The 18,926-nt window shown below is 36.2% G+C and overlaps 1 protein-coding gene across 4 annotated transcripts in view; it reads right to left on the reverse strand.

The window, feature by feature from the left end:
- S6KL (ribosomal protein S6 kinase like) overlaps positions 1 to 18,926 on the reverse strand; it is a 598,861-nt gene that overhangs the window by 561,776 nt on the left and 18,159 nt on the right. For all 4 annotated transcript variants that reach the window (XM_089097759.1, XM_089097757.1, XM_089097758.1 and 1 more), the window contains exon 3: positions 2,744 to 2,883. In XM_089097759.1, coding sequence (XP_088953885.1) covers positions 2,744 to 2,883 — 140 coding nt within the window. The remainder of the gene's footprint in view (positions 1 to 2,743; positions 2,884 to 18,926) is intronic.

An 18,926-nucleotide genomic window follows, 5' to 3' on the forward strand; every position in this document is an offset into this window, starting at 1 on the left:
TTTTTAAGTCTCTTCGACAACGCTTTCTATAAAAACCTTATATGCCCCCAGGGCATAACTTATAACCCTTGCCCTGAGGGCTCTGAGGGGTTATTATCCTCAAAGACCTAATTTCCAAAACTTTCGATTGCGTTGAACAAAGTGGATATCTCAAATTGATTGCACCTGTTTGGGGAAATTGTGGGCCTGAAAGGTGGGTTAGTTGCTTTCCAGTCACTTTCAACTATTAAAAAGGGCACTGGCCATTTCAATTTCCAATTGAATGAGCCCTTTTTGAAGTTTCTTCGACATCACTGTCTATAAAAACCTTATTTCTCCCAGAGTATAACTTACACCCCTCGCCTTTAGTGCTTGGAAGGTTTGTCATCCTCAATGACCTAATTTCCAGAACATTCAACTATCACAAAAATTTGATTGGATGTGTTTTGGGGAATAGTGGGCGTGAGAGGGGGGTTAGTTGCCCTCCAATGACTTTCGACGATTAAAAAGGGCACTAGCCCTTTGAATTTGCAATTGAAAGAGCCCTTTTTGAAGTTTCTACGACAGCGCTTTCAATAGAAACCTTATATGCCCCCAGGGCATACATTATAACTCTTGCTCTGAGGGCTGTGGGGAGAGTGTCCTCCTCAAAGACATAATTTCTAGATCTTTCAACTACGTTGAACAAAATGGCTATCTCAAAATTTTGAGGAATTGTGGGCATGGAAGGGGTTTTAGTTGCCTTCCAATCACTTTTGACTATCAAAAAGGGCAAAAGCAATTCCAATTTCCAATCGAATGAGCCCTTTTCGAAGTTTCTACGACAACTTCTTCGATACCAAGTGCCCTGGTCTAAGACCAGCCAAAAATTAATAAATAATACATTGTACCAACATCGTTCTTTACTTAGGCAGCGCTGTTGCGTTGCCTATGATATGATTTTTATGGGAAGGGTGGTCGTATAAACTTTGGAGGAGGCAGATGCCTCAAAGGGGGCATCTAAAACATCCTGCATCGTATTGACCCTTCAGATAAATACAGAATTAGTTCTAAGGAATGGAGGAGGTGGATGAAGAAATTGATATTTAATCCCTCTTGATTTTTAGGAATATTTCTGGTCTAGGCCAGGCTGTTATCATGAACGTAAAGAGCAACACTAAACCCCAAAATTCGCAGAACTTATTCCGTACACAGGGGGCTGCCCTTTCATGACCCCCAGCCTCCCCCTCGTGGTTGCAGAAACTTCGGAGGACGCTCAGTTGATCTAAAATTTAGTGTTCTATTTGTTTTTTAAAAGTCGAAAGTGATTGGAGACCAACCAACCACTGTCCTAAAACTAATTTTGATATCTGGTCCTTTTGTTACCACTTAGAGCATCTGATCGACATTTTGAGATACCTATTTTGTAATGTCTCTGTGGCTTCTCAATTTTGTACTCTATGGATGTTAAATTTTTTGCTCTTTGGCTGCTCAATTTTGTGCTCTTTGGCTGCTCAATTTTGTGCCCTTTGGCTGCTCAATATTGTGCTATTTGGTTGCTCAATTTTGTACTCTATGGCTGCTCAATTTTGTGCTCTTTGCCTGCTCAATTTTGTGCTCTTTGCCTGCTCAATTTTGTGCTCTTTAGCTGCTCAATTTTGTGCTCTCCGGCTGCTCAATTTTGAGCCCTTTGGTTGCTCAATTTTATGCTCTTTGGCTGCTCAATTTTGTGCCCTTTTCATGCTCAATTTTGTGCTCTTTGGCTACTCAATTTTGTGCTCTTCGGCTGCTCAGTTTTGTGCCCTTTGGCTGCTCAATTTTGTTCCCTTTGGTTGCTCAATTTTTTGCCCTTTGGCTCCTCAATTTTGTGCTCTTTGGCTGCTCAATTTTGTGCTCTTTGGCTACTCAATTTTGTGCTCTTTGGCTGCTCAATTTTGCTTGTGGGAGAATTTTCCATGGGTGGGAGAGGGAGAATTATCCAGGGGGAATTTCCGTGAGGGGGGAATTTTCCGCGGGGAAACACCAGCTCCCATTTGTATCTTTGCCATGATTTTAGTTTGTCCTCTTCTTTTTCGTTACTAGCCTGTTGAACTTTCCATCAATCAATTCAACTTTTATTCCTACTCTTTTTTTAAACACGGGTTCCTTTAGGTCTCTGTTTCGAGCGTGAGAAATAACCACGAAATGATTAAAGACTTTTCAGGTTAATAGGTCTTGTAATGAATTAACAGTCAAATTTAAAATCCTTTGGGTTTTAGGTCAGAAGATCAGGAGAATTCAGGTTTCAGGTTACCATGAAATGCCTTTCATGGTTATAAAACATTGGACGTGATCGTCTCTTACTAGGTTGCTAGCTACCGCTGCAACCCGGATAAAAACAGTGAAAACCAAACTTAGGTAATCTGTCTGTGAATAAATTTGTGTTGATCCCAATACGCCTTAAAAGACAAGGAAAAATCAGTCCAATTTATTTCTTTACTTTCCTATTCTAATGAAAGTTTCTTTCAATTTCTTTTTACTTTTCTTTGTTTTTTCCTTTTCTTTGTTTCATTAGTCTTGTGAAAAGCACAAGCAATTTTCCAATCAGGTTTTTTCTTGTTTCCTAAAAGAGATTCCTTACATAAACAGAGTCTTTCCTATAAGTTCATTAGAAAACTTGAATATTTTATTAAAATAATTCAAAAAAAATAACTAGCTGTTAGTAAGTTATGTGCCACCAAACGTATATAAGAGTGCACAAACAGTCACTAATATGCCACCACCAAAAGTATATCAGAGTAAAAACCTTCGCAAGTATCTGCTTCTCCTAGAATCAATGCTAGAAATTGAAAACCCTGTTCTTTCGCTGCCAGCCCACGAGCGGAAAGATGTTGTTCCAAGAGGAAAACTTCCAAAATTGCTTGATTCGTATTCTGCATTTCCACTCTGCAAATGAGAATTTTAATGTTATAAAATTAACTCAAGACATGAAGAAGAGAGGTTTTTAAGTCAAAAGGACTATAACATATATATTTCCACCGTAGACGGGTCCCTTTTGCAGGATTTGCCACCCCGGAAGGAACAACACAAATATTATAAAATTGATAAATATCTAAATTAACAGAGTATTCAGATGGCTAAGAAAAATACCTCTAGAATCAGAATTTCATCCTGAAGCCAAATATGACACTCGTTTCCGTTGCAGATTGAATTTTAAGCCCTTTAAGGACGCTCAAAGATGATCCATTTTTCTGTTATTTTAGATACGGGTTACATACCTGTGTTAGTGTCGATCTTGTTAAAACCGATTAACCCGTAAATTGAATCGACGGTGACAAAATCAAGAATCAGTAAATGCATGGGAAATATATAATATGGGCTATATATTTGGATAAGGTTAAAAAAGGATAGGTTAGGTTAAATTAAGTTTGGTTAGCTTAGGTTAAAATTCAATTTGCGACAAAAAATGTTATATTTGGATGCAGGATGAAATTTCGATTCTAGAGGTAAATTTGTTTCTTAGCCACTTGAATACTCTGTTAGCCTAGATATTTACCATAAAATTAACTTGGAATATAGAGTTGAGAGGCTTTTAAGCCAGAAGTACTATAACATATATATCCTGACCGTAGACTGGTCCCTTTTGTAGGGTTTACCACCCTGCAAAAAAAAGCATAAATGTTATAAATTTAACTCGAGATATAGGAGAGACCTCTAAGTCAGAAGTACTATAACATATGTATCCTGACCATAGACGGGTCTCTGTAACCTTTTTTAAGGTAAAAATATTTATAAAAATGAACCCAGTGACTAAATACCCGCAAGGGGACTTTTAGGCACACAGTACCAGAGTAAAAAAAAAAAATTTTAAACAATTTTAGTATCAGGTTTGGTAATTTGACAGAACAAAACTTCTCATCTAGAAGGGCTTCCAAAAATAGCAGGAATTCTTCTTTTTTTCGCATGTTTACCAGCTACTATTAGAAATGCTTTAGATGCCAAATTAGAGTGCGAAATTTCTGCATTTGACGGTTTTTTTTTTTTTAATAACGCGAAATCCATGTGGGAGGGAAACCCAATCTCATTGAGACGTTAGTTTCAATGAGATCAGATCGGTTCAGTGGCATATCAATCAGATTATAAAATGGTAATCTAGGTTTTATATCGATCTTCTTCTTCTTCTTCTATTAACAGCGGGCGGGCTTTTCAGGGATACTATTTAGCCCTTTTCCTTTTGCTTCACTCAGTGAGCTACAGAGCTACTGGCTTGATTGCCTCATGATTATTAGATATTTTCAGATATCTTTCAGTAGATCTTTCGACTCCAGGGGTTCAATTATGAGCTGATAGATGTCGATCTCTATGCTCTGTGTGCCGGTATAGTTGGCGCGGCTCTTGGCTGATAGTGAGATTTTGTGGTGTTTGAGGCATTTTAACAGTTTACAAAGCAAGGTATGTTTTGCAGACGTCAGCATATTACATTCAAATAGGCAATGTTCAATTGTTTCATTATTCATATTACAATGCCTGCAAAGAGGGCACAGGGGAAATGAACCACTTGAATTAGGAAACCTATACGAGAATGCAAGAAAATTTAGTCCATTTGTTCCAGAACGAATTCTATGATAAATTTTAGAAAGATACTTATTGGGAAAGGGGAAAAGAATAGAATTAATCTTATTAAAATTAATATCTGATAGCCTCCATCGGTAAATTTCTCTAATCGGGATTGGTCTCCCAATTGGCTGGTCAATATTTATAGCATTTTTTGCTATTTCATCAGCCTGATGATTACCACTTATGCCAGAGTGGCTAGGAACATACTGAAAGTAAGTTTTTGTGCCACTTGAAGCAAGATTATCTATAATACTGAGACAATGATAAGTGTCAATGTCCAACTTATACTGAGGAGCTGAGGCCAGCAACTCAAGGCTGGATAAAGAGTCAGAATATACAAAAATATTATTTGTATTGGCAATCAAAGGTTGGTTTTCCTTAATGTATTCTAATGCCATGACTATGGCATTTAACTCAGCAGACATTATAGATAAATTACTATATAATCTCTCGCCCATTGCAATTTTCAGGTGAGGAAAGAAAGCACCACTTGCTACCTTCTCATTCATTTTTGACCCATCAACAAATATTTGGAAGTGATTTTTATAGGTAATTGTATTAAGTTCAGCAAATTTTTTCTGGACAAAAGTGATGGGGGTTAAATCTTTAGTCCACTTTGAGAAATCAGTACTTATTATGGGACTTGACCAATTCCATGGAGGGGATTGGGGGAAAGTGGGTGCAATAGACTTTGCTGGTACGAGGAACTTCTTCTGAATGTTGGCATACTCATCTGCAATGCCTCTATACATGACTGGATTTCTTAACCAATTATGTAAGGTGTGTGAGCTATTTGATTCAATTTTTGTAAGATGTTTTGTCAAGAGAAAGCTACGTGTCTCCCTTATTGTTGTTAATCCACTCTTCATAAGCAGAAATTTGGTGCTTGTGGGTTTCCTAAGACCAAATATGAGACGTATTATATCATTCTGTGTTGTTTCAATTTTTGCATCTGGGTCTTTGCACATGCACCATATACTATGAGCCCATAGTCAATATGGGGTCTTATATGTGATTTATAAAACTGGAGTAAGGTTTTCTCCTTATAGCCCCAGGGTGTGGAAAGAAGTCTTTTTAGTATATTTGTTATTCTATAGCATTATTTTTATTGTGTATGAAATGTGGATATGGAAATTAAGTTATTGGTCAAGTATGAGACCTAGGTAATTAATATGATTATCTTTTGTAATAGTTGTTTTATTTAGAGTTAGTTTTGCATTAACATGGTTTCGCTTCCGGTGAAATTGGATTATTTTTGACTTGGTAGGTGCAATTGGTAAATCTGAATGTTGAGAGAATTTTTCAAATTAGAAAAGTGGCTTTTGCAGATTTCACTGTGCTATCTCAAAGGTGTTGCCAGATGACCATAGCACCAGATGGTCAGCATATTGTAGATTCGTGTGGGGTAGGTTCATGTCCCAGAGATATAGGACATAGAGGAGCCAATTGAAGACTGCTCCCTGAGATAGGCCTTTGGTTGTTGTCTTTTGGGGTGAAGAGGCTGAACCAACACGAACAATGAAACTTCGCACTTCTATGAAGGATTTTATAAAAAATACTAGCTTGGGGGGTAGTCCAAAGTTTGCAAGTTTGTTTAAAAGGATTTGGTGGCTCACATTGTCATATGCCCCTTCGAAATCTAGGGAAGCTGCAACTAGGACATTATTTTTTTAGAATGATTCATTTATTGCATTTGTTAGCAAAATTAAAGCATCAGTTGAGGGGTGGTGTTTCCTAAATCTAGATTGAGTGTGAGGGATCATATTATTTTTTTCAGCAAATCAGAGAAGTCTGTAGTAGATTATTTTCTGCGTTATTTTCGTCATCACAAGAGTATTCATTATGGGCCTACAGAACTCAGGGTTCTCTTTGGGTTTATTTTTCTTTAGGATTGGTAGGAGGGACGAACATTTCCATATATTGGGGAACATAGAGAATGCCCAAGCGTGATTATAACAATTTAGCAGTTCTTGTTTGTATGAAGGGGTGAGATTCTTTATCCATGTAGGGTGTATATTGTCATAGCTGCCGCTAGTTTTGGTCCTAATATGATGTATTGCATTATTCATTTCCTGGATTGAAAATGGACTAATTATATCCTCGGATCCTGAGCGTAGTTGGTAACTTGGGTTCATAGGAATTGAGGACATTTTGCTTTTATTATTTGATGTTAGCTTATTAACAAAAAGAGTTGCAAATAGCTTAGCTTTTTCATTATCATTGTCATAAAGGGTATTATTATGTATAAGCTCATACAGGTGTGGGTTGGGGGAAGTCTTTTTCCCACAGATTTGGCTAATGACTTTATGTATAATTGGCTCATGTGTTTCTCTGGAGAGATTATTTGCAAAATTATTCCAGTAATTATATTCAGTATCTATTATAGTCCTTTTTAGATTAGATTCTGCTTGTAATTTTTTTTAAATATGTAGTAGGTGATGGTTTTTTTATAAATTCTCTCCTAGCTTCATTTTTTATTCTCCATTTATTTTGGCACTCATTTGTCCACCATGCTTTAGGAATGTGTTTAGGGTAGGTTTTCTTAGGTGTTGTCCTGGGGATAGCATGATTAGCTGTATTTATTAGTAAAGATGTCAATACTTCAGCATGTGTGTCAACTGTTGTGTTTGAAATGTATGAATTTTGGGTGAAACTTGTGATTTCATCATTTAGCTTATTTTGGAACATAGACCAATTTGCTTTAGTGTTGATATATTTGGAGGTATGTGGTAGTTTCAGCAGGTTCATTTAGGGAGCACACTATAGCAATGAGGTCAGTACACAGACTATCAATTTTATTCATATAAATTTTATTCAAAATATTTAATGACACAATTTGTAGGTCAATTGTGGAGAATCTGCCACTTTTGGGGTTGAAATAAGTATTCGGGTTTGGAGGGGTAGAAAAAGCTAATTCATTATTATTTGAAGTCATATAATCAAGCAATTTACCAGCTTTATTTGCAGGTTTATTCCCCCACAAAAGACTGTAGGCATTGAAATCTCCACAAATGATGATATTTTTTAACATATTAGGATTATTTATATGATTAAAGAAATCCATGGCATCTGTAGTTTGGCCATTAGGGCTATAAAAGCTTATTATGCAGGTTTTTATATTATTCAGCCAAACACTGATACCAATTCCATCAACATCATTAGCAAAATCTGGGAAATTGATGCCACAGAATTTTATATTATTTTTAACTAATAGAGCTACTTCGCCTCCTTTTCTCTCTGATGATCTATCCTTTCTCAGGATAGTATATCCCAGAGACTGAATTTGTTGATTTTGGGTTAAATGAGTTTCCTGGAGGCAAGCAATATTAATGGAATTATTATTCATAAAATATATTAGTTCATTTAGCTAATTTTCTGTAAGTGATCTTACGTTCCACTGGAGTATTGATATTTGTTGTGTTGTTGATTTAATTTTCATGACTGTGTATCAATGTTCAGCTTTGTTAACAGTAAAGCAAGATCTTTTTTGCTTGAATGAGCATATCATCAGGGATGTAGATTTTTGCCAGTTCTGCAATGATTTTTGCTTTCTGTAGTTGATATGTTCATGGCCTGAACTGCATTACAGTTTAGAATGAATAAGCATATATTTGGGGATTGCATTTTTGGTTGTGCATCCTGTTTATGAGTTAAGGGATTAATTCCTGGTAGTGTTTCTGGTTTGTTTCTTCTTGGGAGGGGGGACAGGCTGACCTTATCTAACCGGACAAGGAGGCTTGTTGACTTGATGATTCCTTCTGATAGGGATGTGAGGTAGGGGGCTTAGAAGATGGGGTTTTATACGGGGTACTTGAGGCATTGGGGGCGATTGACGTGGGGGTTTTGGTTGGTTTCATTACGGGCTTTATTTGGTATTGTTGGGCAGCATTTGCTTCCATTGCTGCAAAGGGGTATGGGATGGTTTTCTCTGTTGCTATTTGGAGTGTTAGAGCTCTTTTCTTATATGTAAGGCATAGTGATTTATTTGTAGATTCATGTAGGCCTTTGCAATTGATACATGTAGGCTGAGTGTTGTTGCAAGTTGTCAACTCTTTAGGATGGTATGCTTTACAATTACTGCACTCTAGGAGCATTTCATTGCATTTGTTTGTTGTGTGTCCCAGTTTGAGACACTCCTGAAACTGGATAGGCTTAGGTTTGTATTCCTTGTGTGGTTTGATTTGCCCAAATAGGAATAACTTTTCTGGGATATTAATTTTTTCGTTCACTGTAAATAAGAAGGATCTACTTGTTTTTAGACCATTAGAGTTAGATTTGCCAAGTCATTTAGCATCATCAATTGTGATTATGTTTCCAACTCTATCTTAAAGCCCTTCTTTTAATCCATGAATGGGTATTACTGGGGGCCTACTATAAAGAGCTATATCTGTGGAGAATGATCTTGGGCTCTTTTGACAAGCCTTAATTGTAGTATTCAGATGGGATTTTAGGTTAATTATTGTGTCTGCTGATTCGATCTTCTTCTTCTTCTTCTTATTCACAGCAGGCGGGCTATTCAGTTGATACTATTTAGCCCTTTTCCTTTTGCTTCACTCTTTGGGCTACAGAGCTAATGGCTTGATTGTCTCTTATTTATTAGATATTCTCAGATATCTTCCAGTTGATCCATCGGTAAATATCTCTGATCAGGATTGGTCTCCCACTTGGCTGGTCAATATTTATAGCATTTATTGCTATTTCATCAACCTGATGATTTTCACTTATGCCAGAGTGGCTAGGAATATACTGAAAATAAGTTCTTATGCCACTTGAAGCAAGATTATCTATAATACTGAGACAATGATAAGTGTCAATGTCCAACTTATACTGAGGGGCTGAGGCCAGCAACTCAAGGTTTGATAGAGTCATAATATACAATAATATTATTTGAATTTGTAATCAAAGGTTGGTTTTCCTTAAGGTGTTCTATTGCCATGATTATGGCATTTAACTCAGCAGACATTATAGATAAATTATTATATAATCTCTCTCCCAGTGCAATTTTCAGGTGAGGAAGGAAAACACCACTTGCAACCTTCTCATTCATTTTTGACCCATCAACAAAAATTTGGAAATGATTTTTATAGGTAATTGTATTAGGTTCTGCAAATTTTTTCTGTATAAAAGCAATGGGGGTTAAATCTTTATTCCACTTTGAGAAATCAGTATTTATTATGGGAATTGACAAATTCCACGGAGGGGATTGGGGGAAAGTGGGTGCAATAGACTTTGCTGGTATGGGGAACTTCTTCTGAATATTGGCGAACTCATCTGCAATGCCTCTATACATGGCTGGATTTCTTAACCAATTATGTAGGGTGTGTGAGCCATTTGATTCAATTTTTGTAAGATGTTTTGTCAGGAGAAAATTACGTCTCTCCCTTATTGTTGTTAATCCACTCTCCATAAGTAGAAACTTGGTGCTTGTGGGTTTCCTAAGACCAAATATGAGACGTATTATATCATTTTGTGTTGTTTCAATTTTTTGCATCCCGGTCTTTGCACATGCACCATAGACGATGAGCCCATAGTCAATGCCCCTTCAAAATCTAGGAAAGCTGCAACTAGGACATTATTTTTTGAGAAAGATTCATTGATTGCATTTGTTAGCAAAATGAAAGCATCTGTTGAGGAGTGGTGTTTCCTGAATCCAGTTTGAGTGTGAGGGATCATATTATTTTTTTCAACAAACCATAGGAGTCTATAATAGATCATTTTCTCCATTATTTTCCCCATCACAGGAGTAATCATTATGGGCCTATAGGACTCAGGGTTATCTTTGGCTTTATTTTTCTTTATGATTGGTAGGAGGGACGAACATTTTCATATATTGGGGAACATAGAAGATGCCCAAGCGTGATTATAACAATTTAGCAGTTCTTGTTTGTATGGAGGGGTGAGATTCTTTATCCATGTAGGGTGTATATTGTCATAGCTGCCGCTAGTTTTGGTCCTAATATGATGTATTGCATTATTCATTTCCTGGATTGAAAATGGACTAGTTATATACTCGGATCCTGGGCGTGGTTAGTAACTTGGGTTCATAGGAATTGGGGATATTTCGCTTTGATTATTTGATGTTAGCTTATGAACAAAAAGAGTTGCAAATAGCTTAGCTTTTTCATTATCATTGTCATAATGGGTATTATTATGTATAAGCTCATACAGGAGTGGGTTGGGGGAAGTCTTTTTCCCACAGATGTGGATTATGACTTTATGTATAATTGGCTCATGTGTTTCTCTGGAGAGATTATTTGCAAAATTATTCCAGTAATTATATTTAGCATTTATTATAGTCCTTTTTAGATTAGATTCTGCTTGTAATTTTTTTTGATATGTAGTTGGTGATGGTTTTTTTATGAATTCTGTCCTAGCTCTTTTTTTTATTCTCTATTTATTTTGGCACTCATTTGTCCACCATGCTTTAGGAATGTGTTTAGGGAATGTTTTCTTAGGTGTTGTCCTGGGGATAGCATGATTGGCTGCATTTATTAGTAAAGATGTCAAGACTTCAGCATGTGTGTCAACTGTTGTGTTTGGAATGCCTGAATTTTGGGTGAAGCTTGTAATTTCATCATTTAGCTTATTTTGGGACATAGACCAATTTGCTTTAGAGTTGATATATTTGGAGGTATGTGATAGAGTTTCAGCCGGTTCATTTAGGAAGCAAACTATAGCAAAGTGGTCAGTACACAGACTATCAATTTTATTTATATAAATTTTATTCAAAATATTTAATGACACAATTTGTAGGTCAATTGTGGAGAATCTGCCACTTTTGGGGTTGAAATATGTATTCAGGTTTGGAGGGGTAGCAACAGCTATTTCATTATTATCTGAAGTCATATGCTCAATCAATTTACCAGCTTTATTTGCTGGTTTATTCCCCCACAAAAGGCTGTGGGCATTGAAATCTCCACAAATAATGATATTTTTTAACATATTAGAATTATTTATATAATTAAAGAAATCTATTGCATCTGTGGTTTGGCCATTAGGGTTATAAAAGCTTATTATGTAGGTTTTTATAATATTCAGCCAAACACTGATACCAATTGCATCAACATCATTTGCAAAATCTGGAAAATTGATGCCACAGAATTTTACATTATTTTTTACTAATAATGCTACCCCACCTCCTTTTCTCTCTGATGATCTATCCTTTCTCAGGATAGTATATCCCAGAGACTTAATTTGTTGATTTTGGTTTAAATGAGTTTCCTGGAGGCAAGCAATATTAATGGAGCTATTATTCATGTAAGATATAAGTTCATTTATCTTATTTTCTGTGAGTGATCTCATATTCCACAGGAGTATTGATATGTGTTGTGTAGTTGATTTGTTTTTCATATATCTGTGTATCAATGTTCAGCTTTGTTAAAAGTAAAGCAAGATCTTTTTTTGCTTGAATGAGCATATCACCAGGGATGTAGATTTTTGCCAATTCTGCAATGATTTTTGTTTTCTGTAGTTGATGTATGTTCATGGCCTGAACTGCATTACAGTTTAGAATGAATAAGCATATACTTGGGGATTGCATGTTCGGTTGTGCATCCTGTTTGTCAGTTAAGGGATTAATTCCTGGTGGTGTTTCTGGTTTGTTTCTTCTTGTGACGGGGGGCCAGGCTGACCTCATCTCACCGGACAAGGAGGCTTGTTGACTTGGTGATTCTTTCTGATAGGGATGTGAGCTAGGGGGCTTAGAAGATGGTGTTTCATATGGGGTACTTAATGAGTTGGGGGCGTTTGACTTGGGGGTTTTAGTTGGTTTCATTACAGGCTTTATTTGATATTGTTGGGCAGCATTTGCTTCCATTGCTGCAAAGGGGTATGGGATGGCCTTTTCTGTTGCTATTTGGAGTGTTAGAGCTCTTTTCTTATATGCAGGGCATAGTGATTTATTTTTAGATTCATGTGGGCCTTTGCAATTGATACATGTAGGCTGAGTGTTTTTGCAAGTTGTCAACTCTTTAGGATGGTATGCTTTACAATCACTACACTCTAGGAGAATTTCATTGCATTTGTTTGTTGTGTGTCCCAGTTTGAGACACTTCTGACACTGGGTAGGCTTAGGTATGTATTCCTTGTGTGGTTTGATTTGCCCAAATAGGAATAACTTTTCTGGGATTTTAATTTTTTCCTTCAGTGTAAATAAGAAGGATCTACTTGTTTTTAGGCCATTAGAGTTAGGTTTGCCAAGTTGGGTAACATCTTCAACTGGTATTGTGTTACCAGTCCTATCTGAGAGCCCTTCTTTTAACTCCTGAATGGATATTTCTAGGGGAAAAATATAAACTACTATTTTTGTTGGTGATTGTTTTGGGTTCCATTTAGATGCATTAATTGGGGTATTCAGAAGGGATTTTAGGTTAATTATTGTGTCTGCTGACTTCTGATCTTGGACAGCTATTAGCAGATATCCATCGCGGTTAATATTGAGAGAGAACATTGATTTTAGCAATTTGAAAATTGCAACTCTTATGGCAGTCATCTTTTTTATTTCAAAGGGGGTAATAGGAGTAATTTTAAGGTAAATTCCTAAGTTTTGAGAGGGAGGATCTTGGGCAGGGAGAGGGGAAATGCTTTTGATTGGGGGGATTTTTTTTTCTTTTTTTAGAGCTTCTAGAAAGGACCTCTTGAAATCCATTATCATCATTTATGGTGACATTAGCCCCTACACTGATCATTGTCCTATTCTCAGAATTGGAGCTATCATTTGAACTTTGAGATAGTAACGATCTTCTTCTTCTAATTCACAGCAGGCGGGCTATTTAGTTGGTACTATTTAGCCCTCTTCCTTTTGCTTCACTCTGTGGGCTGCAGAGCTACTGTCTTGGTTGTCTCTTATTTATTTGAAAACTTATGTCTCTTATTTATTTGAAAACTTGAATTAGAAAACTTATACGAGAATGCAAGGAAATTTAGTCCATTTGTTCCAGAACGAATTCTATGATAAACTTTAGAAAGATACTTATTGGGAAAGGGGGAAAGGATAGGATGAATCTTATTAAAATTAATATCTGATAGCCTCCATCGGTAAATATCTCTTATTGAGATTGGTCTCCCACTTGGCTGGTCAATATTTATAGCATTTTTTGCTATTTCATCAAACTGATGATTACCACTTATGCCCGAGTGGCTAGGAATGTACTGAAAGTAAGTTTTTATGCCACTTGAAGCAAGATTATCAATAATACTGATACAATGATAAGTGTCAATGTCCAACTTATATTGAGGAGCTGAGGCCAGCAACTCAAGGCTTGATAAAGAGTCGGAATATATGATAATATTATTTGAATTTGCAATCACAGGTTGGTTTTCCTTAAGGTGTTCTAATGCCTTGATTATGGCATTTAACTCAGCAGACATTATAGATAAATTATTGTATAATCTCTCGCCCATTGCAATTTTCAGGTGAGGAAGGAAAACACCACTTGCAACCTTCTCATTCATTTTTGACCCATCAACAAATATTTGGAAGTGATTTTTATACGTAATTGTATTACGTTCTGCAAATTTCTTGTTCTTCTATTTAACAGCAGGCGGGCTTTTCAGTAAAACTATTTAGCCCTTTTCCTTTTGCTTCACTCTGTGGGCTACAGAGCTACTGGCTTGATTGCCTAATATTTATTAGATATATTCAGATATCTTTCAGCAGATCTTTCGACTCTAGGAGTTCAAATATAATATGATAGATGTCGATTTCTATGCTCTGTGTGCAGGTATAGTTGGCTAGGCTCTTGGCTGATAGTGGGATTTTGTGGTATTTGAAGTATTTTAACAGTTTACAAAGCAAGGTATGTTGTGCAGACGTCAGCGTATTACATTCAAATAGGCAACGGTCAATTGTTTCATTATTCATATTACAATGCTGCAAAGAGGGGACAGGGAAATTGAACCACTTGAATTGGAAAACTGATATGAGAATGCAAGGAAGTTTGGTCCATTTGTTCTAGAACGAATTCCATGATAAATTTTAGAAAGATACTTATTGGGAAAGGGGGAAAGGATAGGATTAATCTTATTAAAATTAATAACTGATAGTCTCCATCGGTAAATATCTCTAATTAGAATTGGTCTCCCACTTGGCTGGTCAATATTTATAGCATTTTTTGCTATTTCATCAACCTGATGATTACCACTTATGCCAGAGTGGCTAGGAATGTACTGAAAATAAGTTTTTATGCCACTTGAAGCAAGATTATCAATAATACTGAGACAATGATAAGTGTCAATGTCCAACTTATATTGAGGAGCTGAGGCCAGCAACTCAAGGCTTGATAAAGAGTCGAAATAGATGATAATATTATTCGAATTTTCAATCAAAGGTTGGTTTTGCTTAAGGTGTTGTAATGCCATGATTATGGCATTTAACTCAGCAGACATTATAGATAAATTATTAATTAATCTCTCGCCCATTGCAGTTTTCAGGTGAGGAAGGAAAACACCACTTGCAACCTTTTCATTCACTTTTGACCCATCAACAAACATTTGGAAGTGTTTTTTATTGGAAATTGTATTAAGTTTTGCTAATTTTTTCTGGACGAAAGCAGTGGTGGTTAAATCTTTATTCCATTTTGAAAATTCAGTATTTATTATGGGAAATGACCAATTCCATGGAGGGGATTGGGAGAAAGTAGGTGCAATAGACTTTGCTGGTACAGGGAACTTCTTTTGAGTATTGGCATACTCATCTGCAATACCTCTATACATGGCTGGATTTCTTAACCAATTATGCAATGTGTGTGAGCTATTTGATTCAATTTTTTTAAGATGTTTTATCAAGAGAAAGCTACGTCTCTCCCTATTGTTGTTAATCCACTTTCCATTAGCAGAAACTTGATGCTTCTGGGTTTCCTAAGACCAAATATGACACATATTAAATCATTTTGTGTTTTTTCAATTTTTTGCATCTGTGTCTTTGCACATGCACCATATCCGATAGTCAATATGTGCCCATAGTCAATATGGGGTCTTATGTGTGATTTATAAAACTGGAGTAAGGTTTTCTCCTTACAACCCCAGGGTGTGGAAAGAAGTCTTTTTAGTATATTTGCTTTTCTATAGCATTTTTTTATTGTGTTTGAAATGTGGAGGTGGAAATTAAGTTTTTGATCAAGCATGAGACCTAGGTAATTAATATTATTATCTTCTGGATGTTGTTTTATTTAGAGTTAATTTTGCATTAACATGGTTTCGCTTCCGGTGAAATTGGATTATTTTTGACTTGGTGGGTGCAATGGGTAAATCTGAATGTTGAGAGAATTTTTCAAACTGGAAAAGTGACTTTTGCAGATTTGACTGTGCTATCTGAAAGGTGTTGCCAGGTGACCATAGCACCAGATCATCAGCATATTGTAGATTCGTGTGGGGTAGGTTCATGTCCCAGAGATATAGGGCAAATAGGAGGCAACTGAGGACTGCTCCTTGAGGCTAGCTTTTGGGTATTACCCTTCCTGGTGAAAAGGCTGAACCGAAACAAACAATTAAACTTTGCAATTTTATAAATGATTTAATAAAAGATGCTAGCTTAGGTATAGTTTCAAGTCTTCCAAATTTATTTAAAATGGTTTTGTGGTTCGCATTGTCATATGCCCTTTCAAAATCTAGGAAAGATGCCACTAGGATATTATTTTTTGAGAGAGATTCATTTATTGCATTTGTTAGCAAAATGAAAGCATCTGTTGAGGAGTGGTATTTCCTGAATCCAGTTTGAGTGTGTGGGATCATATTATTTTTTTCAACAAACCAGAGGAGTCTGTGATAAATCATTTTCTCCATTATTTTCCCCATCACAGGTGTAATCATTATGGGCCTATAAGACTCAGGGTTATCTTTTGGTTTATTTTTCTTTAGGATTGGTAGGAGGGACGAACATTTCCATATATTGGGGAACCTAGAAGATGCCCAAGCGTGATTATAACAATTTAGCAGTTCTTGTTTGTATGAAGAAGTGAGATTCTTTATCCATGTAGGGTGTATATTGTCATAGCTGCTGCTAGTTTTGGTCCTAATCTGATGTATTGCATTATTCAATTCCTTGTATTGAAAATGGATTGGTTATGTACTCGGATCCTGGGCGTGGTTGGTAACTTGGGTTCATGGGAATTGTGGACAGTTTGCTTTGATTATTTGATGTTAGCTTATTAACAAAAAGAGTTGCAAATAGGTTAGCTTTTCCATCATCATTGTCATAATGGGTATTATTATGTAAAAGCTCATACAGGAGTGGGTTGGGGGAAGTCTTTTTCCCACAGATGTGGCTTATGACTTTATGTATAATTGGCTCATGCGTTTCTCTGGAGAGATTATTTGCAAAATTATTCCAGTATTTATATTTAGCATCTATTATAGTCCTATTTAGATTAGATTCTGCTTGTAATTTTTTTAAATATGTAGTACGTGATGGTTTTCTTATGAATCTGTCCAAGCTGCCTTTTTTATCCTCCATTTATTTAGGCACTCATTTGTCCACCATGCCTTAGGAATATGTTTAGGGAATGTTTTCTTAGGTGTTGTCTTGGGGATAGCATGATTAGCTGTATTTATTAGTAAAGATGTCAAGGCTTCAGCATGTGTGTCAACTGTTGTGTTAGAAATGCATGAGCTTTGGGTGAAACTTGTAATTTCATCATTTAGCTTATTTTGGAACATAGACCAATCTACTTTAGTGTTGATATATTTGGATGTATGAGATAAAGTTTCAGCAGGTTCATTTAGAGAGCAAACTATAGCAAAGTGGTCAGTACATAGACTATCAATTTTATTTATGTAAATTTTGTTCAAAAATTTAATGACACAATTTGTAGGCAATTGTGGAGAATCTGCCACTTTTGGGGTTGAAATATGCGTTCAGGTTTGGAGGGGTAGCAACAGCTAATTCATTAATATTTGAAGTCATATGCTCAATGAATTTACCAGCTTTATTTGCTGGTTTATTCCCCCACAAAAGGCTGTGGGAATTGAAATCACCACAAATAATGATATTTTTTAACATATTAAAATTATTTATATAATTAAAGAAATCCTTGGCATCTGTAGTTTGGCCATTAGGGTTATAAAAGCTTATTATGTAGGTTTTTAAATTATTCAGCCAAACACTGATACCAATTACATCAACATCATTTGCAAATTCTGGAAAAGTGATGCCATAAAATTTTATCTTGTTATTTATTATTAAAGCTACACCGCCTCCTTTTCTCTCTGATGACCTATCCTTTCTCAGGATAGTATATCCCGGAGACTTAATTTGTTGATTTTGGGTTAAATGAATTTCCTGGAGGCAAGCAATATTAATGGAATTATTGTTCATAAATGATATTAGTTCATTTAGCTTATTTTCTGTGAGTGATCTTACAGTCCATTGAAGTATTGATATATTTTGTTTTGTTGATTTATTCTTCATATGGCTGTGTATTAATATTCAGCTTTGTTAAAAGTAAAGCAAGATTTTTTTTTGCTTGAATGAGCATATTATCAGGGATGTAGATTTTTGCCAATTCTGCAATAATTTTTGTTTTCTGTAGTTGATGTATGTTCATGGCCTGAGCTGCATTACAGTTTAGAATGAATAAGCATATATTTGGGGATTGTATTTTTGGTTGTGCATCCTGTTTGTTGGTTAAGGGATTGATTCCTGGTAGTATTTCTGGTTTGTTTCTTCTTGGGAGGGGGGGCCAGGCTGACCTCATCTCACCGGACAAGGAGGCTTGTTGGCTTGGTGATTCCTTCTGATAGGGATTTGAGCTAGGGGGCTTAGAAGATGGTGTTTGAGAGGGGGTGCTTGATGCATGGGGGGCATTTGACTTGGGGGTTTTGGTTGGTTTCATTACAGGCTTTATTTGGTATTGTTGGGCAGCATTTGCTTCCATTGCAGCAAAGGGGTATGGGATGGCCTTCTCTGTTGATATTTGGAGTGTTAGAGCTCTTTTCTTGTATGCAGGGCATAAAGATTTATTTGTAGATTCATGTGGGCCTTTGCAATTGATGCACGTAGGCTGAGTGTTATTGCAAGTTGTCAGCGCTTTAGGGTGGAATAATTTACAGTTACTACACTCTTGGAGAATTGCATTGCATTTGTTTGTCGTGTGTCCGAATTTGAAACACTTCTGATACTGAATAGACTTAGGTTTGTATTCCTTGTGTGGTTTGATTTGCCCAAATAGGAATAATTTTTCTGGGATATCAATTTTATCCTTCAGTGTGAATAAGAAGGATCTACTAATTTTTAGGCCATTAGAGATAGGTTTTCCAAGTTGGGTAAAATCCTCAACTGGGATTGTGTTTCCAGCCCTATCTGAGAGGCCTTCTTTTAACTCCTGAGTAGATATCTCTGGGGGAACATTATAAACTACAATTTTAGTTGGTGATTG

This window comes from Artemia sp. Qi Xiang Cuo, chromosome 12 (genome assembly GCF_049724085.1).
Source record: "Artemia sp. Qi Xiang Cuo chromosome 12, ASM4972408v1, whole genome shotgun sequence".
Lineage (NCBI taxonomy): Eukaryota > Metazoa > Arthropoda > Branchiopoda > Anostraca > Artemiidae > Artemia > Artemia sp. Qi Xiang Cuo.